Source organism: Neopsephotus bourkii, unplaced genomic scaffold (assembly GCF_033783945.1).
Source record: "Neopsephotus bourkii isolate Nb327-2 ecotype Australia unplaced genomic scaffold, CSIRO-AGI_Nbou_v1 NB_518, whole genome shotgun sequence".
Taxonomy (NCBI): domain Eukaryota; kingdom Metazoa; phylum Chordata; class Aves; order Psittaciformes; family Psittacidae; genus Neopsephotus; species Neopsephotus bourkii.
In genome coordinates this window covers 1,625,008-1,648,687 of record NW_026901019.1, presented here as the reverse complement: position 1 = coordinate 1,648,687, position 23,680 = coordinate 1,625,008, and the positions used below count along the sequence as shown (strand labels likewise).

At 45.1% G+C, this 23,680-nt stretch overlaps 1 protein-coding gene across 2 annotated transcripts in view; it reads right to left on the bottom strand.

The window, feature by feature from the left end:
- Positions 1–2,676: 2,676 nt before the first annotated feature.
- The window catches only part of CAPN14 (calpain 14), a 35,505-nt gene continuing 14,501 nt past the window's right edge, over positions 2,677–23,680 (bottom strand). The window contains exons 13-22 of one of the 2 annotated variants that reach the window (XM_061350521.1): positions 23,274–23,310; positions 22,615–22,677; positions 20,964–21,021; positions 19,152–19,216; positions 18,386–18,454; positions 18,195–18,273; positions 16,866–16,982; positions 16,133–16,188; positions 15,652–15,853; positions 13,289–14,722 (exon numbers count right to left, since the gene is read on the bottom strand). In XM_061350521.1, the coding sequence (XP_061206505.1) occupies positions 15,827–15,853; positions 16,133–16,188; positions 16,866–16,982; positions 18,195–18,273; positions 18,386–18,454; positions 19,152–19,216; positions 20,964–21,021; positions 22,615–22,677; positions 23,274–23,310 (571 nt within the window). In that variant the 3' untranslated portion in view covers positions 13,289–14,722; positions 15,652–15,826. Of the gene's footprint in view, positions 3,666–13,288; positions 14,723–15,651; positions 15,854–16,132; positions 16,189–16,865; positions 16,983–18,194; positions 18,274–18,385; positions 18,455–19,151; positions 19,217–20,963; positions 21,022–22,614; positions 22,678–23,273; positions 23,311–23,680 lie in introns of those variants that run through there. The other variant, XM_061350520.1, reaches the window with a different exon arrangement.

Sequence of the window (23,680 nt, the reverse complement as noted above, 5' to 3'; positions counted from 1 at the left end):
TGTTTTACAACAACTGCAGCAGCAGAGCCAAGCAGAAGCAGGACTAACCAGGTGTGAAGAGGGAGGAAAGCCCTCATGCCCTGGTGAGCCACCAGCCCCACATCGTGTGGCAAGTCCACACCAGCCTGGAAATGCCACTTCTTCCCATGTTTTGCATCACTTGCCACCCCAATGAACACTCCTCAGTCAGTGCTCCAGGTAGAAGGACCACTGTGCTCAGCTCTATCACAAGAGGTCTCTGCCCAGCCTAGGTGTCACCTGCAGCTGGATGCAGGTGTTGCTCTATTCCCCAAACTGTTGCTCCTGAGCACCTGAGCAACCCTCAGCAGTGGCTTTTCACATGGCTTGTAGTTGTTTGTCTTACCTTGTGCCCACCCCAGCTATTGGCACAGCCTGGTTGTTGCCTCTCGTGTACCCCTGTCTAGCCCTTTGGAGCAGGAATGACTTTCTGGCCATTCTTATCCCAGGTAGAAAGTAGCTGCTGGTGCTTTCCTGGCTAGGATGAAGTGCCCTCGGTGCTGTAACATAGTGTTGTCCTAGCACGTTTGCAGAGGGTGCTGAGCTTTTCCAACCAGACCTCTCTCTGTGCTAGGAGTGCTTTTCCAGATAAGGGCACCAGGGGAGGTGTTATCATTCAAAGCTGGATTAAAAACCTTGTCTTTTTTTGTAGATCAAGCTTTCAGCGGAAGTTATTAAAAAATACAGGGGAGAAATATAGAAAATATCAGGGAAATACATTACAAATTAGATTACAGGTGAGGTAATAAATAGGAGATACCTGACAGAAATGCAATCAGATAACGCTATCTTATTACCTTGAGAAACAACTCCCTCTGCTGAGAGAAAGCTTTACTGGCAGGGCTCGGCGCTGTGATGAACAGCCTGCTGTGCCCGACAGAGATAACGGGCAAAGGCAGGACTCCTCCCGCTGGCACTGCCGGTACATCAGCGAGGGGCGGCACTGTAGGACCCCGGGACTGCTGGAGCTCTGTGCAGCGGTCCTGTGATGAAATAGGAAGCTTTTCAGCCTGGAGGAGAGAAGGCTGCGGAGAGACCTTAGAGCAGCTCCCAGTGTCTAAGGGGGGGACCTATAACAAAGGCTACAAGGGCCTGTTGTGACAGAACAAGGGGGAATGGGTTTAAACTGACAGAGGGGGCATTTAGATGAGACATTAGGATGAAATTGTTCCCTGTGAGGGTGCTGAGGCACTGGCACAGGGTGCCCAGAGAAGCTGTGGCTGCCCCATCCCTGGCAGTGTTCAAGGCCAGGTTGGACAGGGATGTGGAACACATCCCTGCCTGTGGATCTGGATGATCTTTAAGGTGCCTTCCAGCCCAAACTATTCTGTGATTTTATGTTTTGAGCCCTAGCAATGCATACGATCTAAAAGAAGGGATATTCCTCCTGACTGTGTGCTAGGACAGATAATACATCAAGCAGATGACGGTAACATCTATTTAAACAAGAACAAGGTGAGAGTACAAATCTGAAGGTTCAGAGTTATTTGAAGTCACAGACTTTCAGAGACTCATATAAAAATCCTACTGCAATTCCATTAAAACCATGGCAATAAAAACTATCTTCTGTTGTATTATGTAGCCAAACCTTCCCCATCTTTCTCAGTATTCAACTGCCAGTCTCAGATGCTTCACAAGTGAGGTCCATAACATATTACTTGTTTCCAAGGTAGAAAAATTTAAGGCCAGAATTGCAGCCAGACACAGAAAAAACAGTCTAGGAAATGGATATCTAGCATTTGTTGGTATCAACATTGCAAAGCTGATGAAAGCGACTGTTTCGTGAGAGCAAAACCAGGCCATCCTTTCTCAGTGGAAGAGGGACTTTTCACAGTTACAGCCTCAGGGGATGGCCCTTTGAGGTCCTGCCTTTAAGGAAAGGGTAGTAAGGGAAAGTAGCTCTCCTTGCTATTTCAAGAGCATCTGTAAAGTATATTTCCAGGGAGTTTCCACTCACCAGGTCTACAAACCAGCTGGGCTCTGCTTTAGGAATACCCCTGGGTTTGGTTCGATTCACATCTGAGAAGAGAGAAAACACATCCACAGAGAAAAAAAACCCCACATTTCTTTTCCCAAGGGACAACAGATAGTTTGCTGTTTGTTCTGGGAGAGCTGGAAGGGGCTTAAATTGATACACTTGAGAAGCAATCAAAGGGAAGGATCAAAATCTACCCCCTACTGCTGAGGGGTCTCAGCTGAACATCACAGGCAGAAGCAACAACACTGAGCTCTGGTCGAAAAGGGCTTTTAGGACATGGAGCCTCTCTGCCAGGGGAGGGTCTGGTACAGGCAGGGGTTTTGGCAGCTCAGCTCTCACTGCTGCTTATGGCAGTGCACCTTCCCTACAAAGAGGTGCTGCTTGTGATAGCACATATATCAGAAGGGGTATGCTTGTTTCCAAAGCTGAGACCAGTGTTTGAAAGGGCCATCAGAGTCATGTGTGGTTACACAGGGAGATGGATTTCATTCAGTGATACCTTTGTGGCCCCTGCTCCAGGCTTGGGAAGGCAGCTAATAGAGAAGTTTCTCTCCCCATCCTGTGCTGCATCTACTGGATGTAACCACGCTGAGGCCAGGGAGAGGAGGGGATGAAGAGCACATCTAGCTGCTCCCAAACAGCTCTTTTAGCAAGTGTGGAGCACTCACAAAAAGCCCAGCTCTGCCTCGTCACCCAGCCACTAAGGTGCCAGCCTGGGTGCAGGGCCTTGGGGAGAGCAAGCCAACACATGCCCCTGGCCCAGACACCATCCTGACAGCCCCAACCTGCTCCCAGGGAATGACTCAGAGCCGCTTGCCTCTTGTCTAGGGGTGGAGCTGTGCTTCGGATGCAGTCACACCAGTGACTCTTCCAGGCTTATATTTAACACAGGAACAAGAATCCCTTTTTGGATTTGCAGCTGTTCAAGGAGCATTCAGGTCGCTTGGTCTGCTCCCAATCCAGTCAGCGTGGGCAGGAGGAGGGGAGAAGCCAGCAAGGAGCAAGGGGAGATTGTTGCTTTGCCAGGGGGGTTCCCCAGCTCTGCAGCACTTGTCAGCACCATGACTTGGCCCCATGGCATGTTGCTGCAAGGGTACCAGAGTGTACAGAGCTGGTGGTTCCTAGCCACAGCTACCATCACACAGCCTTCAGGGTCGTCAGTGGCAGCAAGGACCCGCTGCCATCTCCATCAGTACCCCCTCTTCTCAAAAAGCAGCTTCCATGAAAGCTGCTGAAGATACTGTGAACATTATCCCACAGGTTTTATGGCAAGTAGGCTCTGCTGTAAAAGGGATACAAAGGAAAAAAGATCAGTGCTTATGCTGAACAATGTTCTCCCTGTGTGCCCCCAGAGAAGACCACAAATGTTAGAGACAGCTCTGGCCTAATACCATGAGAATTGTTAAGTTAAAGTTCTTAGAACAGAAAATAAATGGAAAAGCTTCATAGTTGTCTCTCTCCTTTCCCTCTCTGGTGTAACAGAACTGCAGCTTGTCCTACATCTACAGCCTAAACTGGAGGGTCAGACTGTGAAGCACTCACCTTCTCCATTTGGGTGATGATATCACTCTGCGGCTCCTCACCTACTGCTGCAATTAGAAAGGGAAAAGGAGGAATCCCTGCAGGATTGTTGCCACTTCTGGGGTTGCAAGCACATCTTTTTCAGGAGCTGCAAAGGGTTTGTTTTCTTTTTAATTAAACTGCAAGGGTTGTTCCCTAGCAAACTTTCCACGATGACATCTCCAGTTAATTAAAGGTTTAAGCTGATGGGAAATGTTATGCATAAGAAAATAAAGAGGAGAGCTACTTTAATAGCATTTGTTAATTGAAGTTCCCATCGAGTCAGCTGCAGGAAGACAAGCTGTTCCTTCAGTAGATGGGCACCAGCACAGACCCAGATGTTCGCCTGCAGCTCCTGGAAGTCAGGTTCCCACCTTCAGCCTAGCTGGTGTAGCATCAATGGATGAAGCAGTGCTGAGCTCACTCACCACTGGGACAAACACAAAGACTTCTCCATAGTCAGACTGGGTGAGGGCAGGAGGAATTGTTGCCTATCACAAGGCATTACATCTTGGCCATCTTTAACAATTGCCACCCACTTGCACTTGTGTTTAATTCACATTCTCCCCAGCCTTCATCTCCATTTGCTGCAGCACAGGTTTTTCTGGATTAGATTCTGCCTTTTTGCTATCTCCCAGCATTTTCAGGTACCAACAGTGCCAGTACAAGCAGGCGCGGGAACAACGGCCAGAGCAATGGGAGATATGAGGGTGACAGAACACTGGAACAGGCTGCCCAGGGAGGTTGTGGAGTCTCCTTCTCTGGAGACATTCAAAACCCGCCTGGACACGTTCCTGTGTAACCTTATCTAGGTGTTCCTGCTCCGGCAGGGGGATTGGACTAGATGATCTTTTGAGGTCCCTTCCAATCTCTAACATACTGTGATACTGTGATACCGTGAAACACATTAACTTAAGCACAGGGCTAGGGGACATACTAGGGAGCACAAGAACAGATCCCTTGGGCAGTGCTTTTCCACTGTGACCACCGTCAGTACAGTTCACTGCTTGCCTTTGACCAGCCCTGCTTTTATGTATCTTATTGCCACAATAGAGTTAAGGCTTCGGAGTCCTGTTTCCAGTTGCCTCTGGTGGCTGATAGCCTCTCCTGATGCTTTCCAACACAGACATTTTCTGGGAAAAGCCCAAGGATAAATGAAGGCTGCCGATCCCATGTTTTTGGAGCATTTTGGCTGGGGAAGCTGCTTAGCTCCAGGTCACTGCATCAGCAACCAGTAGCAGCCACTGCAAATGGCCACAACAGAGCACTTGGGACAAAAGGTAGCAGATAGCTTCACAGGTCAAGTCACAGCAAAGGACCAACAGCAAACATAGCACAGGTGAATCTTTACCAGCAGCACCTGAGTCTATAAGGTCCTGGGCACCCTACAGGCCTCAGCACCCATCTCCAGGGGAACTCCAATGCTGCTGTATCTCTCCACAGGAGAAGCAGAGCTGCTCAGCTGCCTCCCAAGGAGATGCGCTCTATGTGCATGCACACATGTGCACACACACCCATTCATCACTAAGGAAGTGGAGAAACCTGCTAGAATTCAGACCAAACCCTGCTGTTACTCTTCATATGCTAAAACAGTCCTGCTGGCCAGCTGCAGCAATATGTCCCCTGGATGTGTTCAAGCCCATAATTGTGGTTTGGACAGGTCACACTCAGCAGAATAAAGAACAAGCCAGGTGACGGGTGAGAGAACACATTAGCCAAAATAAAGCTTTGTCCTTAAAGCACCCTTATTGCCTCTGTCCTTTTGTGTGCAGGTGTTAAGCAGACTTTAGAGCCAAATCTCTGCTTGTGGGATATGTAAGTATGGCCTGATGCCAACTGGGATTTAGGCATTTATTAACGCAGCTGGCAACATGTAATATTGCACCAGACGTTTTGTGGGAAGGAGCATTTTCACAGCTGGATGAAAAGTTTTACCCTGTTCTCCCTCCTGGAAAATTTTCCATAGGAAAGATTCTTGACTGTTCATCCCTCCCCTCTCCTGAGGGATCCAAAACCTGAAGGGGTTGAGCCACACTCCCCCAGCTTCTTGAGATCTCAATCCCATTATTTAGGTGAAGTGTCTAGGAATAGACATTTCTTCCAAATACAATCAAACACTTGAAGTATAAAGACAGAGTGATCTATATTTTATCAAGCAATCTCCTGCTCTCAAAACTAAAGCTCCAAGGGGCTAACAACTAACCCTACATCCCCCTGAAAAACAGCTGAAAGCAAAGAGTTATTCTGTGCAAAAAGGGTGAAGAATGTCAAGGTCTATGCTTGCTCCATGTGGATCCGCTTTCCCATGGGATCCACTGTGATCTCCTACATGAGAACACAAGCTACAAATCCTGCCTATCTCCAAGGGAACAATATTCTACCCCCAATGTGCTCAGGTAGATTAACATCTCATCCCATCACCAAATCGCTGTTGTTGGTCAGAAAGCAAAGCAGCAGCTAGATTTCCCCACTAGCAGGGCAGAATTTCAAGGCTGCTGTTTAGAAAACAAAGTAATGTTTAATTGCACCCATTTGTTTGGCTGTTACTGAGCAAGAACAAGTTAGAAGCCCAACAGCATTACTCTTCCTTCCCTGCATAACACCTCATTAATGCATTCAAACCTGTTAGAATTTGTTAGGCTCAGAGGCCCTTGTTGAACCAGAACAATCAATAGATGCAAACAGAGCAGGTAAAGAGGCAATCAGGGTCCTAGAAAGTTGAAATATCTTCCATTATGACACCATAACGATTCCCCTTGAGCAAGCATTGCAGTAGCTGGTGCTACAGCAAAGGGACATCCCAGGTAGGAGTAATACAGGAGAGATACACGAGGAAAGAAACACCTCTTGCTTTAACCACACAGAGCAAAATGTGCTCTGGATAGCAAGATGTGCTCCAAACAGCTTGGGCTATCCCATGCAGGAAAGGTGTTTCACAGGAAATTGTGCATATGGGAGATAATTGGAGGAAAGTGCTCCAACGTTTCAGGTTCTGATCTCCTCGCAGTAATGAGCACACAAGCAGCTGATGCATATGCATGAGAACATAATTAAGACTGGTAAACCTGGAAGATTTTCAAACTCTATGGCAATTACCAACTTAAACACACAAAAAATTAAGATAGCCTTATACCCAAAGGAAAGTTATTATTCAAAGTGCCTTACCTCATTATAGTTAGCTCCAGCTCAAACAGCAGGCTAGTGAGCAGGGGAGAGATGCCTTCCATTACGAGCAGGTGCTCTCCCTGGGACAGAGGCAGGATGCCGAAACATCTCAACCGGTCCCAAAATGCTTTATGGGAACAAAAATAGAAAGCAGAGGGCGCACATGACTGGCAGCTTGGGCTCCCCTGTTGCCCTTTGGGCCTCTCTGGTGAAGAGCATTCGTGGACAGGGAGCTACCCTGTGTAAATAGATTCACTAAATAAATGTGGTAATTATACTAAATATTATTCTCAGTGGAAAGCAGCAGGGAAATGATTTGCATAAGAAATGTGGATTATTCATGTAAATGAATGTGTTATTTGTTTATAGAAAAGTTAAGTCTTGTCTAAAGACCTAGAACTCAGCTATACGTAAAAGCTAACACTTAAAAGAAGGCTCATGCCTTCACAGTGATCTGCCCACCTTTTATCAAATTCATCTTTGCAGCACTAGCTGTGCTTTTCTTATCTGTCCATTTTGGTAAAGCTTAGACTCCCCTCGGTGCAGGGGATAGTTAATCTTCTCTAGGGACACTGTTTTAGCTGCCATTAAAGTATCTTTACATGCATTCAGACTTTTAATCTTTGTTTCAGCAAGCTGAGTCTAGTGACAGGAGAAAGAGGAGTGGTTTCTGGGTTTGAAGAGCTGTACAAAAAGCCTGGCTTGGGACAATGGATCCTTTCATTTTCTTCCTCCATATGCTGGATGCAAGGAGGGGTGAGGTCCTCAGTTGGGTCTGCCCTGTGTAGTCCAGAAGCAGCCTGGAGCAGGGGAGCAATAGCATAGCCTTAGAGCCACCGAGAGCTGGGTCACTTATAGAAACAATGTGTTCCCACCTCCCACTGTCTGTGCCACCCCATGTCATGCTCACCATTGGGGTACTTTCATCCTGCCACCTGGGCAGTGCAGAAAGGGTTAATCCCATTGCAATCACCTCCTATTAACATCAGGACAACCTCGACCCTCATGGCAGCAATCCCAAGCCCAAGTGTTATCCAGGATGGGAGAAACACTGACTTAATACAAAATGCAGAAAGGCACTTTAGCTGATGCTGCAGCACCTTCACCCTGCCACTCACCCCTGCAGGACAGCTAACTCAGCTCCTGGACCCATGCTGGGAAGGGCATAAGCACCCAGAACAGCCTCTTAGAAGTACAGGTTTACCAAAAATCAGGAGACCTTCTCACTGGACTTTGCCCTCAAAAACCTGCTAATTAGAGGCAAGTCTTAAGTGCAAACTGTATCCGGGGCTGCATCAAAAGGTGATCAAGGGAAGCAATTCCCTTCCTCTACTCCACTCTGGTGAGACCCCATCTAAAGTACTGTGTTCAGCTCTAAGGGTCCTCAGCACAGGAAAGATATGGACCTGTTGAAACAAGTCCAGAGGAGGCCACAAAGATGCTGCGAGGGCTGGAGCACCTTTGCTATGGAGACAGGCTGAGAGAACTGGGCTTGTTCAGCCTGGAGAAGAGAAGGCTCCAGCAGACTATAGCAGAAATAGGGGTTCCTTCTACTGGACTCAGCAAGTTATTCTTGCAGCGTATTTTTTTCTGTTAATTCATTCCCTAAATTCTTTATGTGCTCAGCTATCTATGTGTTAGTTGGATAGAGTATCCATTTCTTTTTTTTGCATTTGATACAGTTAGCTGTGCAAAACTCAGTGGTTTAAACTCTCAGAAACTTGAGCACATTGGAAAACACTGATCCAGACAATGGAGGCTGTGAAGTGCCCGAGGCTTACATCCGTGCTGTGCCCTGCACAGGTAATAAAAACAGGCTGAAGTGGAACTTGAGTTCTCAGTAGTGCTCATCTCAGCTGTTAAAAACCCATGAGCCCTTCAGGTCAAACTACTTTGGAGATGCTCAGGGTTATTTCTGTTTTCTGTGTTTGCCCAGTGAGTGTTGTGAGGCCAGGGGTCATGGTTCTCTACAGTCCCCATGGACAAGCATCTTATCACGTGGCTCACATTTCTCCACTATCACCAAAGGCAGGTAGCACAATGTAGGTAGAAGTTGGCCACAACATATGTGCTCAGTACGGGCATCACCTGAGTTTCAGAAAAGGAGTCTGTGACAAGCGTGGATCCAAGTTAAAATAAGACTTCCAGTGGTCTGTCCCACCACTCTCATGGATGCAGTCAGACCATAGTGCTGGGATACAGAATACGACATGAGCCAGGTCCTGTGCAACTTCAGACATCAGCCAACAACATCTTCAAACAACAGGAGCTAATGTTGATCAGGGGATTACAGAGAAAAACTTGGCTCTTCAGTTTTAATCTTGTGGTACATGTGCACCCATGCCCTAAGAGTAGAAGACAATTTTAAGACTGGGGTTATGACTCTTCTGAGATGTGTGTAAGATTAAGGCGCACGTAGCAAGAGTGTGTGGTGTTGGTTTTGTTTTCTTTTTTCTTTTAAAAGGAAACACAATAGATGACAATAAACACCCAAGTTACAGAGAAGGGGCAACACAAAATCTCATACCTAAAGCCATGCAGCCCTTCAAGGTAACTTACCCTGTCCAAAATGGTCTGTAGCTGGAAGGGTTGTGCTCACTGCATGCTCCAAAGCTCCACATCACCTCCTCTATTTTTAGGGGAAACACACTCACAGGGGGCTGGATCTAGAGTCTTATGGAGCAGGCATGGCCCCGGTTTCTGGAGTGGTATTCTTAGCTGAGACTGGGCTTGAAAGGGACAGTGGAAAGGGAGGGACAGTGCTCAGGCAAAAAGGCGTCATTGTGACTGCTAGCATCCGGTCTGAAAGAACCCAGTTGCTTAAGACCCAATTTCTCACTCATGAGCTCCAGCTCTTCAGCAGCACAGAGCTGCTTTTAAGCAATAAGTGGTTTGTGTCTAGCTGCAGTGTATTTATGACAAAGAAATCCTGATTCTACCTGAGGAAAAAAAGCTACTTTAGAGCAACTACCTCTTTCATTTTGTCTTGCTTAATGAGCACCAGCTATAGACATCCTTCTCATAGCCACATTTGCAGGAGCATGAGGATCTCCATGTTTCCACAGGATGCTCAGCTTTTAACCCTTCCCTCCATGAGATGCAAATGTGACTTGTTAGGAAAAAAAGGGTCTTTTTAAGATATGACTCTCCATAGCGATCCACGTCATTGGTCTTCTGAATCTGAAAATGTAATTCCCACATTTGCTCATGGTAAATATTCCATCCAAATGGGCTTCAGGAGAAAACTGGATTTTTTAATTGAGTGCTTTCTTAACAGAGATCCCTTGTGCTAGGTTATGAGTGAAAATTTTCCTCCTCAGCAGCAGTAGCCAAGTCCATTGCCTTTATCTCACAAAACAGCTGAAACTTTGTACAAAACCCAACTTTACTTTCTGCCTGACTCTTATTGTGAATTTGAGCTCCAAGGACCAACCTGACCATCCAGCTCTAACATTAACAGTAATAAAGAGGATATGTAATTCATAGAATCACAGAATGGTTTGTGTTTGAAGAGACCTTAAAGCTCATCTAGTTCCAACCCCCTGCTACAGGCAGGGACACCTTCCACTAGAGCAGGTTGCTCCAAGCCCCATTCACCCAAGAATAGTTTTCTATGGCACTTTTCACCTCTTCCTCAACAAAAGTTGGAGATAAGCTCAGGCAGAAAGCACTTCTGCCTGGTATCTGCAGCCACTGTAATACCAGGCAGGTGCTTTACAAGTGGCATCTGTCTCTGGCACCACAAGGCTGGGTAGAATTAGTCAGGATTTTGTAGGTTTTTTCCTTTATCTGTGACATGTCAGCTTCCTACATTACATGGCTGATCTGAGCAAAACAAAGGTCTGCCTGCATTGGAAGGGAGCACGATGGAGACATTCATTTCCCCAGAATAGGTAGTGTAACAAATCAATCCTGACTGCACTGATAAATTGAACTTCAAGCTTGGTGATACTGCTTTTCAGGTCTAATCCAGTGTAAGACACAGCAGGAAGGAAAGGCAAAGGCACCCGTTAGCATTTCATTCTGCAAGGAGCTACTCCCCAAGCAGGGGAGAAAAAAAAGATCATCTTTTTGTCCCCTTCTTTTTCAGCACAGCATTGCAGATGTTTTTGAGGAAGGTGACACAGGGTGCAGGGGTATGTGCAAGGGCTTGTGTGCAGATAGTGAGGTGCACGAGAACTACTCAGTGGTTGATGGCCTTTTGCGAAGCCCCAAATCTTGGGATGGGATCATAACTGAAGCTTCAGTAAGAAAGAAACATTGCTTATGGGAAAAATCTGGCTTTCAGCAGGATGGGGATTATAGAGCAGCATTGCTCTGGTACACAAAGGAAAGAGGAGCTGCTGGACCGGGCTTCAGGAGACTGAGGTCCAGGTCAAGTCTTGACTACAGAGCCCCAGGCTGAACACAGACAGGTCGCTGCCCCCAGGCACTGCAGAATCACAGAACAGTTTGAACTGGAAAAGACCTTAAACCTCATCCAGTTCCAACCCCCTGCCATGGGCAGGGACACCTTCTACTAGAGCAGGTTGCTCCAAGCCCCTGTGTCCAACCTGGCTTTGAAAACTGCCAGGGATGGGGCAGCCACAGTTTCTCTGGGCAACCTGTGCCAGAGCCTCAGCACCCTCACAGGGAAGAATTTCTTCCTAATGTCTAATCTAAATCTCCCCTCTGAGAGTTTACAGCCATTTCCCCTTGTCCTATCCCTACATGCCCTTGTAAAAAGGCCTTCAACCTGCTGGTCACTGCAAGAAATACTTCTTTTTCCAAGGAGATGGAAAGCGGCAAGTCCTGCTTGCAGGTCACATAGCAGCCAACACCTTGGCCACCTGATCTTCCTCCTCTCGACACTGTGGCACTGTAATAATAACAAAGGGGATTTTCACCCTTAATTTTTCTGAATCTAGATGTAAAAATCATACCTGTGGGAAACTCCAGCTTTCCACTCTTCCACATTGGAGCACAGGGTTGTGTTCAGCCAGAGTCCAGCAGGACTAACACTGGGAGAAAAGTGTCCATAGGCCTCTGTGTTGGGACAGAAAGCTTGAAACATTGGCCTGAAATGCTCACAAAGGAAATAGAAACACTTAAGGTCTCCAAATTTTGAAACTCCATTGATTCAAACTGAGCCTCCTGGTGGGTTGCAGGACTAGAAAGGAGGTGAGCAAGGACTCTTTGGTGGACACTTGGATTTGGCAGTGGTTTTAGCTCCATGTTCCCATCTCTTGATTCCCATCACTGCCCTGTGCAGAGGTCTGTGCCACTGCGACACCTTGCACCCACTCTGCTCAGTGGCCAGCCTCTGGATGCTGCCTGCCCTGGGAAATGGGCTTTTCCTTCCAAAAGCTTCAAAGTCCTCATTTTTATGGCTCCAGTGCAATGAAAACTTGCCCTTTAGAGGTCCTTTTTCTGGGTCATGGAGGTAGGATCACACGTACTGCTTAATAATTAAAAACAAAGCAACATTATTCATTCTACATGGAAAATCTCATGATATGGTCGAAGTCCACTGGCACAGCTTGGCCAGCCCTGATGCTGGTTTGTGCAGTAGCCACTTATACAAATGTAACACCTCCCTGCAAAGAACTGGAATGTGCTCTTAGGGAAGGCAGGAGTCTTGCTGGCCCCACTGTAAAATTGGTGAAGAGATATAACTTCAGACAGAGAACTACACTTCAGTGTACCTTCAAATTGGCTGTCCAGAAAGAAATATACAGATAGGCAGAAATGCTCATCTGAAACCTGGACCAGGTTGGTATCTCTCCAAAGGTGGTTATCCCTACCTGCCCAAAGGCAAGAACCCCATCATCTTGATTTGGGTGACTTGTCTTGGGGTAATTTGTCCCCAGGGGACAGCTCTTCCTTTTTTACCTGAAGCCAGATGTCAGGTCTCTGACACAGCTCTTACCTGAGGCCATGAGCACTCCAGCCATGCTTGTCATTCCTGTAAGTCTTAGACCCTTTTTGAATCCTGTGAAGCTTGAGAGTAGAGCCTGTCCTATTGCCATCCGGACAGAAATCCTGATCACGCAGGATGCACGCAGTGAGTCTGACAGGTACCTGCTATACCCTGACTGCAAACTAAACGTGTGCACCAACTCTATCCAGGAAAAATGAAATCATTCCGGTTGTGTGTGTGTGTGTGTCTGTGTATCTTGTGGTAATAAGCTCTAGCTGAACATTTTGTTTGCAAAGGTTTGATTAGTTCCTTTCAATTTCACCTCAGTCCTACTGTTACAGTATACCTCATCATCCAGCTCCCCTTCTCATTCGAGCCATTATTTGATGTTCCTGTTATTTGCACCTGCCTTTTCCAAAAATGACCTTTATTAGGAACACTAGTCTCAAGCTGCAGCCCCACTTCTCTTTCATTTCTCCTAGAGCAATACCACCCACTGCAAAGCTCAGCATCTCTACAAACACTGTGGATACAAACAAATGCATCCTTCAGCAGCCTTTTAGACCATATTTTCCACAATGAACGTTGTAAATGAAGAGTAATACATCTTCAGAATTGCCCAGAAAACGTTATTCTGATAGCAATATAAAAGCCTCACAGTGTCCGAGTAGGTGCCCTTGCCAAAAACATTGTATTGTGAGCCAGATAATTCAGTTTGAATTGTACACAGTTTGGTCTCATCATTCCAGTAAAGCATTCTTTACAATTCTGTAACAGCAAGTCACATGGCTCAATAAAGTTTATTGCTGCAAATGCTTAGTGATTCATGGCATGGATGAATTCTGTTTCTTTCCTGGATCAAGTAATCAATAGCAAAATAATCTGCCTGCAATTACATTGCTCTGCATTAAAGAGGTGTGAAATAAATAACTACAAAATCTGATTTGAAAAAAAAATATGTACAACATTATTAATGAGCTGCAATTTGAAACTGGGTGTCCTGCACCACAGTTTTGCTCACAGCCTGTGGCAGAGCTACTCCTAGCCTTACATGATTCTTGCTCAGCTGATTACACACATTGTGCAACAAACCCAGTTGGGACTGATAGGTTTTCATCCCTTCACATCCAACAGAGTCCTGCTGTGAACACTCTGCACTCACACAAAACCCCCTGGCCATCCCCCTGGGTGCCAGGGACCATCTTTTGTGGAGCATGCTGAAACGCAAGACCTACGCTCCCTCATCAACCTTTCTGGTTCCTCCAGTGCTGCTCCTGCACACAGTAGATCAGTGTTTATAACATCCCCCACTGAGCTGAGTGCAAATTAAATCAGGCTAATTTAGCTTACACCACCTTGTTCAGCTGCTAGCCACAAAAGGAAACAGAGGCATGACAGTTGGGAGAAGGCATGTGCTTTGTGATGGGAGCTGCTAACTGAGCCTCTTCAGCAGCCCAGCAGGACAGCAGCACCACGACACCGCTGCTCAAGGGCTCCGGGTGTCCCTGCTCCCTCCAACCTGCTCTGTTTCCCAGATCTGAACCCTTTGGCTCCAGTGACATCACAGCAGGCCAAGCACAATAGATGATAGATATATCATCTGTAATAAAAAAGTCCAAACACAGCTATCTATTTATCTGGTTCTAACAGTTTTCTCATAAAAACAGAATGAGAATGATAGTGTTTAGAAGCAGACTGTTCTGGGGAATAAAGCGCACACTGTTGTTTTTACTGTTTAATGCCTCCTGACTAGGAACACTTACACGCAATGGGGTTCCTGTCTAAATATGCTTATGCTGTTGCACAGGCTTCAGTGGAGCAGTAAGCACACAGCTGAGTTCAGCCTTTTGCTTGTGTTTACATTCTTATCCACAGTCCACCTCACTCCTGAATCTCATACACACTCTCAAAGGACATTTATGAGATTAAGCACCTTAAAAGTCACAAAAGGCCAGAGGGAAAGCTGCCTATGCAAGCTTAATGTAACTCCTTCCTACAAAGGCATTAGAGTATGGTCTTTCATTATATGTTCATTTCTGCTGAAGCTCTGTTTCATTCAGTGCCCAGACTAAGCTGTGCTCTGGAAAAGAGCCACAATGGTGCTGTCTTCAGGAACAAAGGGGAAAAAAGCCTGTAATAGGTACTCAGTGTGGAAATTTCCAGCAAAGATAAATAAATGGTAAGAAAGTGAAAACGGATCCCCTAGACAGATGCATCAGGCAACTCCAACATGGAGTTTGATGTGAATAGTCCTACTTACATGTTCTCTAGTGCTGTTCACAGCTACAAAGCCAGTTTCCACTATCTAATTAGCTATAGCCTACATGTGGCTGCATCACTTAAAAGTACAGACACATGAACATGCACACACACACACACTATCTCTCTCATTCTGCTTTATAAAAAGTAACTGACAAATATCCAAATGTTTTACCAGACTGCTCCTGCATCATGTTACAGAGAAGATCTACTCCCTGCCAACCTCTGGTGACTTAAAGACAATATGGGATCAGTTTACTTCTCACTGTACTGTACTGTACTTCTCAATCTGCACAGAGAACCCACTGCCTTTCTGAAATAAATATGCAAACATCACAGCCTCCATCTACAACAAAGAGCTGGAGGCCTGGCTCATCGCTTGGTCAAATCAACTTAGTTTCACTTCAATAGAACTATGCTGACTTCTAAAAGCAAAAGAGATGGTTTCAATGCTTGCAAATCTCTTTTCCAAGTCACGGTTAGGGAAGAGCATTCATTCAGAGTCCCCACCCCTTCTTCCTCACAAGCACACAGACTCCTGCCCTCCACCATGGATTGAGCAGCTGCAGAACTGGGATTTCCTCTATTAGGTGACAAGCCACTCGGGGCAGGAGCTGTTTCTCTCCCAGGTACAAGAATCCCAGCACCAAGCACAGCAACTCAGCCGCTATACTCCATAGTGTCACGCTGCACTCACACTGGTTGGCATCCAGCAGCCTTTTCTCAGATGGGTTGTCTGAAGTGAAATAGGACTCAAAATAAATACATTTACTAGCAAAAAACTCCAGTTCACCAAGTCTGTGGTTATTGAGTCAAGTCTGCTTGAGGGGAAGACTCTTCATAAATGGTAAATTGCAGAGCTGAGCCAGAGTGTACAGGAAATTGATACAAAGCAGCCTTCCTCATCCTGGTACAGGCTTAGTCGTACCCTCGTCTACCGCATTGCTTCAGGAATACAGTGTCATCATCATCCACTGTAAAATAATAGGAAAAGTGGGTTGAACTCATTGATCTCTATGAGAGCTCTGCAATATTCACAAGTGAACTGGAATACGGGGCATTAGAGAACTGTCTCCAGAAGGAGCAGAAGCCAGAATAAGGCAGAAGACTTGGAAGCCTGAAGCTCCTTGTTTCTAACCGTCTCTGTAAGAAATTAGGTAAAGATACCTTTTCTTAATGCTACAACATAAAACATGCACTGCACCGCTTGCCATGAAGAAGTCTGCATTTGACAGTCTGGGAACAGGCTTTACCTCGGATTCCTGGAGATAAATCCCTTTGCCATCTTGTGTTAAGTTGCGAAAGGCTTCTGCAAAAGAAATAAATGAGAAGCATTAACTTGATATCCAAGAGATCAACACCAGCCAAGACTCTGTCTCAGGAAAAGCCTCAAAGGCATAGTTCAGAAGCTATTCAGGAGTGTATGTGAGCTTCTCTGGTCTGTCACTTGAACAACCCTGAAAGCTGGGACCCAGACAGCAGCTCAATAAACTCAGGCATGTTACTGTCTGTCCATTCAACTGTTAGGCCTTGAAAAGCATGTGGCCCAAACCTCATCCTCTACAGTGCTGAGACATGTACAAAGCGTCTACAACATGATCTCAAAGACTGAATAACAGCTGTCTCATCATAACTGCACTCCTACCACAGGTATATTCCAAGGCTCTATTCTTTCTGGAGAATGAGGAGTCTCCATCTGTAATTCACCTACCTCCTCCTACAGAAGGTTGGTGCAAACCTGCAGGAAACTAAATCACTTTGATATGTACGACCTGGCTATCTGTAGGAAGCGACTGGTGGAAAGATAAAAGAGAGTGCTTGATTTTCTCTGTATCTGTCCCTTGCTTTTAATTGCTTGCTCTTGCTCTGTTCAGAAACCCAATCCTTATTTTGACCTTGCCACTCCCAGCTGGAGCAGTGCCAGAACAGCCAGGGCTTAGCTGGGCAGCCTGGCTTGCCTGGCCAACCACATAGCACCAACCTCACCTCCCATGATCTCCACTCGAAGCATGAAGCACACAAAGCTTTCAAAGCGGATCTTTAAGTCAGGGTCACCATATCTGATTGCCATCAAATTACAGACTTCATTGCTGAGGGAAATACCTTCATAAAAAGGAGAAAAAAAAAGGGGGGTGAGGGGGTGAGAACAGAATGAGATAGCAAGTCTGAGCTGTACACAGCTGAATGATGATCTTTAAGTTCCATTCCAGCCCAAAGCAACCTATGATTCTACAAATGTGCACAGCTATGGGTATGCTATGCACACAGCTGTGAGGGTGCACAACTGAGAGGCCTTCAGCCCTTCTCCAACAGCTTGTTTTTGCAGACCTCCCCTACGATAGCCAAATATCAACCAGCCCAAAACAGGCCATTACACAGAGATTACATCTCCTTCAAACCTGAAAGGGTTCAGATCTGATCCCCTCACAGAGGGAGTTGGCCAGAGTTGAAATAAAATACACATGGGCACCCTTTGCTCAAGAGGTATGAGGAAGTAACAGCAGCTGTGTTTAAGAGCAATACTCCACAAAAGGATAAGAAAGAAGGTGAAAAAGAAAATACAGAGGAAGCTCATAAGAAAGCATCAGTCCCAGTGTCAAGCAGCATTTGCAAGGAATAGAAGTATTTTCTATTCATAGCCTGGGATTTTAGTTTGCTGGTCTCCCTGGGTTTCTCACTGTGTTTGCACTGACTCAGATGAACTGGGTGAAGAGTGATATTTAAGCTGTACACATTCAATGAAGCTACAAGATTGAGCATCAGCCCCCACTCAAATCCCACTGAGAGCAACAGAGCTTAGTCCAGCATTTGGATCCATATGTATTGTCCTCTATTTCTAGATCAAGCTTCAGATATTATATTAGCGAAGTCAGGCACCAGCATTGCCTCTGTGCAAGTCCCACACTTACAGGTTCAATCCCTGAGCTGTCAGCTTCAGCAGAGGTAGCGATTTAGTATGAGCTAGATCTGGCCTCCTGTATCCACACAACCCCACACAGTCCTTTACAATTAAATTAGCAATGAACAGGAAGGGATTTAAAAACTGGGTCTAAAATAGACAGACACTTCTGTTTCAGAGAACTATCCATATGAGACCACACTGGGGCAAAGATTAAGTCCCCATCCCACAGCAAAATAAGTTTCAGATGAGTTTATCTAGCTAAAGAGGGAAGCAGAGATGGCTAAAACCATGCAGCCTATGGTGTTTTCCCCTCCTCCTGGGCTCTATCTACAATTCTCAAGATGTTTCCTAGCCCTAGGCTTTTTCTAGCCTTTCTAAGGAAGAGGACTTGCCAAGGTGTGCTGTGGGCTCACCTGTCTCCTGTACAGCTGCATGCAGTTCCACAAGGTCAAGCTTTCCTGATCTGCTAGTATCTCTTTTCTGGAACACTTCCTGGTGAGGGGAGTATTTTTAAACAAAACAAACTCCCCCAAAACAACAGATGACACCAAAGGGACTGTGAGCAAGGAGATACAGAAAGGGGCCACACAAATTATTGTTATACCAAATAGAAACGCAGCCTTTTCCACAGGACTCTGAATTCCTGGATACTCAGCGTGCCAGAGGTGTTCAGCTTTGTGGGAGAATTAAGGTCAGAACATCCCAACTAAATATCAGAGAACATCCATTACATAAAAACCCCTAACAAACCAAAACCTCGTAGACACCCTAACATTCACACAATTATAATATGATAATGATTTCTTAACTGATAAGGCCTATCTATATATGCTTGATCCTTCCACCACTAAATTCATAGAATCATAGAAAGGTTTGGGTTGGAAAGGACCTTTAGACCATCAAGTTCCAACCCCCCTGCCATGGGCAGTGACACCACACACCAAACCACATCACCCAAGACTACGTCCAGCCTGGCCTTGAACACTGCCAGGGATGGAGCATTCACAACTTCCTTGGGCAACCTGTCCCAGTGCCTCACCACCTTCACAGTAAAGAACTTCTTCCTTATATTTAACCTAAACTTCCCCTGTTTAAGTTTGAACCATTATCCCTTGTCCTATCACTACAGTCCCTAATGAAGAGTCCCTTTCCAGCACCCTTTGTAGGCCCCCTTCAGATACTGGCTGCTGATATCATAGGCAGCAGGAATCAACCATTTCCCAAACCAATTCCATTCTGTTACAGCTGAACTGTTATTATGGAGTGCGAGAAGTGCAAGGGCTGTGTTCTGGTGGTAAAGAAATCACAGTAACACCCAGTCTGCCCTAATAAATAAAGCTCCAGAGAAACATCACTCATGCCAAGGATACATCCAGGAGCGCCAAGATACCCTGGCAGGCATCCAGACTGAAACTCAGGTGAAAACTCTGGAAATCTGGAGAGAAAGAAGAAAGAAAAATTGTTTTGGAGAGTCATTGAACATCTCTCAGAAAAATGGACTCTGACAAAATTCCCCCTCACTTGAGAGGGCTCAGGCCCCAAAGCCTGTGTGAAACTTTACACCCACTTGAGAAGATGTATCATTTATGATGATAAAAATATGAGGCTACAGGATGGATTCTACTAGTCGCAGAAAATCCAATATGAGCTCCCTGCAGGCATGTAATACAGAATGAAATATGGTCCACTATCTCCAGCTATTAGAGAAAATGGAAGGAAAAGGACATCTGAAGCTGTAATCCCAAACAGAATTTACTGCATGACCTTGAGCAAAGTTGCTTGACCTGAAGAGCTTTGGGGAGCAGCACTACAGATTGAAACCCTTGTGCTAATCATCTCCATCTCTCTCTTTCACAGACACACTGCCAGTTTTGTTAATATAATTAAAAGTGCAGGCATCACTGAAAACATGATGCTGCACCAAAGCTTAGCATTCCCAGTTCATACATAAGTTACATGAAGAGTAACAGAAATAGACTTTAATCTCACTGCAAATCATGATTATAGATTGTCTGTGGACTTCCACTGAGCAAGGGACAGAACCATAATTCACCAACCCCTTCTCTGCAGAAAGTGAAGATGTTTTAATCTTGTAATCGCCCTGTTTAGTAAGTATGAATCAAGTACTGTAAGGTTTTTAAATTAATGTCTTCATATTGATCACTTATGAAAAATGAAGACTCTGTTTAACATAGTCTTCTCACAGATAAGACAGTGCCTGGTGGGTCACTTTGCAAAGACAGAAGCGCTATCTTTGTCTACCTTTTTGGAAAAGGGAGCAGTGTCATATTCAGCTTAAGTGGAAAAAGCATCACATAAGTCTTTTGTTTTTCTTCTTTGTTGCCTATAATGGCTGGATGGTGTGTTTTGTGTTGCACATTGGTTGTTATCAGTGAAGAAACTGGGCAGGAAAATTGAATTCATCATTATATCTGTAGCTTTGTTACCACTTTTCAGAGAAAACAGCCCCTGCAATATCTTGCTGCTGCCAGGTAGTTTTATTTATAACCAGGGACCAAATTATGAGTTTATGGAATACTCTAGGCTGCCACTGGCATAGTGGATGTCAGTCCTTGCAAGAGAGACAACCTCAGGGCTCACCTGGTTCTTGCAAGTGTAAGTTACACAGGCTACCTGCACCTCCATCCTGTCTCCCAGACACAAACAGAGCAAGAAAACAGCCCTATGCATGCATAGTAGGGAAGAGTGAGTAATAGCAGGCATGAACCAGGCACATCAAAGTACAGGTAAGTCCCCCTTCCACTGCATAACTGCCTATAGAGCAGGCTAACTTTCTACACCTTGTAGCAGTGGTGCTGCCAAGACTGTGGCAAGTGGCACAGGGTGAAATATGGTAGTTCAGAATCAAGGCTGAGATTAAGCTGGGCTTGGAGGTCCAATTCAGACTTGGCATTCACACACAATATCTATGCTTGCTCTTCCCCCTCATTCTTTCAGTTGTTGAAATTCAAACTCAATTAGCTTCACCTACAAAACTTCTACCACATCAATTCATACCCCAGCAAATCATTTCTCTCTGGAAATCAAACATGGTGTCAGAAGAGTCAGCTCAGTCAGACTGAAGCCAATTTCTCTTCCCAGAATTCGAGAAACAGATACAGTAGCTGAGGCTTTTCTCTAAGAGGGTTTATTTCACAGAAACATTCTTTTTCAGCACTTACTTCTCCAAGATATATTATTCAGGATCCTCTGGAGCTGAACAGCATTTATTTCAGGATTCTGTGATACAGAAGAGAATTCTAAATTCTTTTTATATAAAGTATTAAATCACCTTTCTCCCTCTTTTGTTTTCCCACCATGTCCCATCTTCATTCTCTGCTTTTCTGGCCCCACTCCAGCCACTGTGAAGATCAATAGAAAAGACTCCCTTTGAATATGACAAGAGTATCAGCCTGCAAGGGCTGCAGTCTGCTCTGGGCTAAGTTCTCAGGGCTCTGCACAGATCAATACAGTAGTGTAGATTTATGCTGAGTGAGGATCCAGGCTGTTAACCTTTCAGCCCCGGTGCCATCTGTCCCATCAAGCACACTGTCAAGAAACCTGCTTCAAATATTTCCCTTTTATCATTTACAAACAAACAAAAAAAAAAAGATGGAAAGTTTGGAATACTTTCTTCCCAAACTTTTCAAAGCAGAATCTTCCTCTCCTCCTTGTTATACTAAAGTTTACAGATTTTTAAGGAACTGTGACTTATTTTTCTTCGGAGGATGTTTTTTTAAATGTCACTCTTCCAAATAAAAGCCCATTTTCAGATCATGGAGCCATGCCAAGGTAATACATTAAGAAGTGGCAGAACTTGCCTCTGTGTGTACTTGGACCTCCTGAAGCAAAGGACCAGCACTTCACAATATGTGGCAATTTCTAGCATGTCTGGAAGCCACGTTGTTCTCAAAATCAAAATCTTACACAAGTGGCCAAAAGTAAAGCATTGCTTGTTTTTAGTAACAGCTAAATATTGCTCAACATTTAAATAGTCAAAATATTGCTATCCAAAGAGCAAATGTGTTTTTATGAAATTGTGTTTGCCAAATGCAGGGTATGTTCCTAAATAAATCCTTTCCAAAAGGTGAAACACTTGCATCCTTTGTCAGTTAGTGGGATTCCTGAATGTCAACTCCATCCCAAATCAGGATGGAGAGATGATTAAAAAAAATCTTTCACAATAAGGATCATATTCACTAGGAAAGTTAGTGAAAAAGGGAGGTGATGGGATACCTACTTCACTTCTCAAAGCAAGTTAGCTACCATCAAACTGTGCTGAAGAATGTGTGAGACAAGTGCCAATATTTCTCTAATAGGAGACTTTCCCCAGTGAGTGTAAGAACACCCTAAAGGATAGGATGGATCCCCACCGCCCATCACTTTATCCCCAGTACAGGCAATAGGGATTAATATATAGGAGGAGCACGTGAGCCTGGCCAGCTTCTGCAGTTCATTCTCCTGTTTCCCAGGCACCCACACCTGTTGGAAAAGGGATCTTAGGGGGTACATCCTTTAGTATCTGTTTATGGAACTGCTGCCCATTATTTTGCTAATACCTTCCAGCCTGTTGATACTGTCATCACATCCACAATGTCCTGTGGCATTAAGTTCCAAGCATTTGCGCTCAGTTGTGGAGAGAAGTATACCTGTTTCAACACTAACACTGCTAAGCTTCACAGTCACTGGACACACAGCCCAACCTCATGTGGTCCCTCTGCTTTACACACTTCCACATCCAGACCTCCTGTGAACATCCATGTCCTTTTACTTTCACAGAGCTATAGAATAGCTCTGGAGGAGTTTACTCTGGCAGCTCATGCACACACTTACCTGTTCAAAATATTTTGTGAAGAAATCCTTCCAGATCTTGCCCTCATACCTATCTACAATTTCCTTTAAGATATTTAAAAGAAAAAAAGTCATAATAATTAAGTCAAGGAAGAAGAACATTGCCAAAGACCATTGCTAAAGATGCTTTCCCAGAACTGCACTCTTGTCCTCTACCCTTCCACTCTCTCCCCACCACTGCAAGCAATGCTACATCACTGCTAAAATAGCTCCCACCCCCTAGAAATGTTATTTTTGGAAAGAAACACTCAGGTAACACTAGGGTGAGGAGAAATATTTCCTTCCCCCCCAAGCTGTTCAACAACAAAGGATGGGGCTCGTTCCATGCCAAGAAAGGGAATGGTCTCTGTCCTTTATACAGGAAGACAGAGGAGCAAATAAGAAGAATAACGGTGTAACAAAAAGAAGTTTGCAAAAAGACAACTAAGGTGTTGAAAAATTTGCCCGTCCCCCCCATTTGACTGCATCTGTGCACAGGATCCAGGGGACTCTGCCTGTAAACCCAAGCTGTGCTACAGGAAGTGCTACAACACAAGAACACCCATTCTCACTCAGCGACTCCATAGTGTAAAGCAACAGGAAAAACCCAACACTCAGAACTGAAGACCAAAGCACAGACCTCCCACTCCTCTCATACTCACCTTAGATAGGGTAAAAGTGGTGTTGCCACCCATTTCCCTGGAGATACAAAAAAGCAGACACATTAAGGAGATATCCCAGAGCTTTGTGTTTGTCTCATCACAGGTGGCATACCCCATTCCCAGATGGGACCACAACCTCCTGCTGCAGCATGTATTTTTTCCTAGTGTTACAGCTGCAGCAAGGGAAGCCCACATGTCCATATGGCTCTCCAAGGCCTCATGGCATTTGAAGTCTCCAAAGCACTATTTCTGCACAAGCAACCATCATAGCATTGCCAGCAGGGTCTCCTGGTAAATTGATGGTGCATTAAAAGCCTCTCGTCCTTCTCCACATTCTCAAACATAAGCATGCTGCAAGAATCCTTTCTGTGGGTCTAGCTCAACACTACTTGAAAGGATAAAGCCAA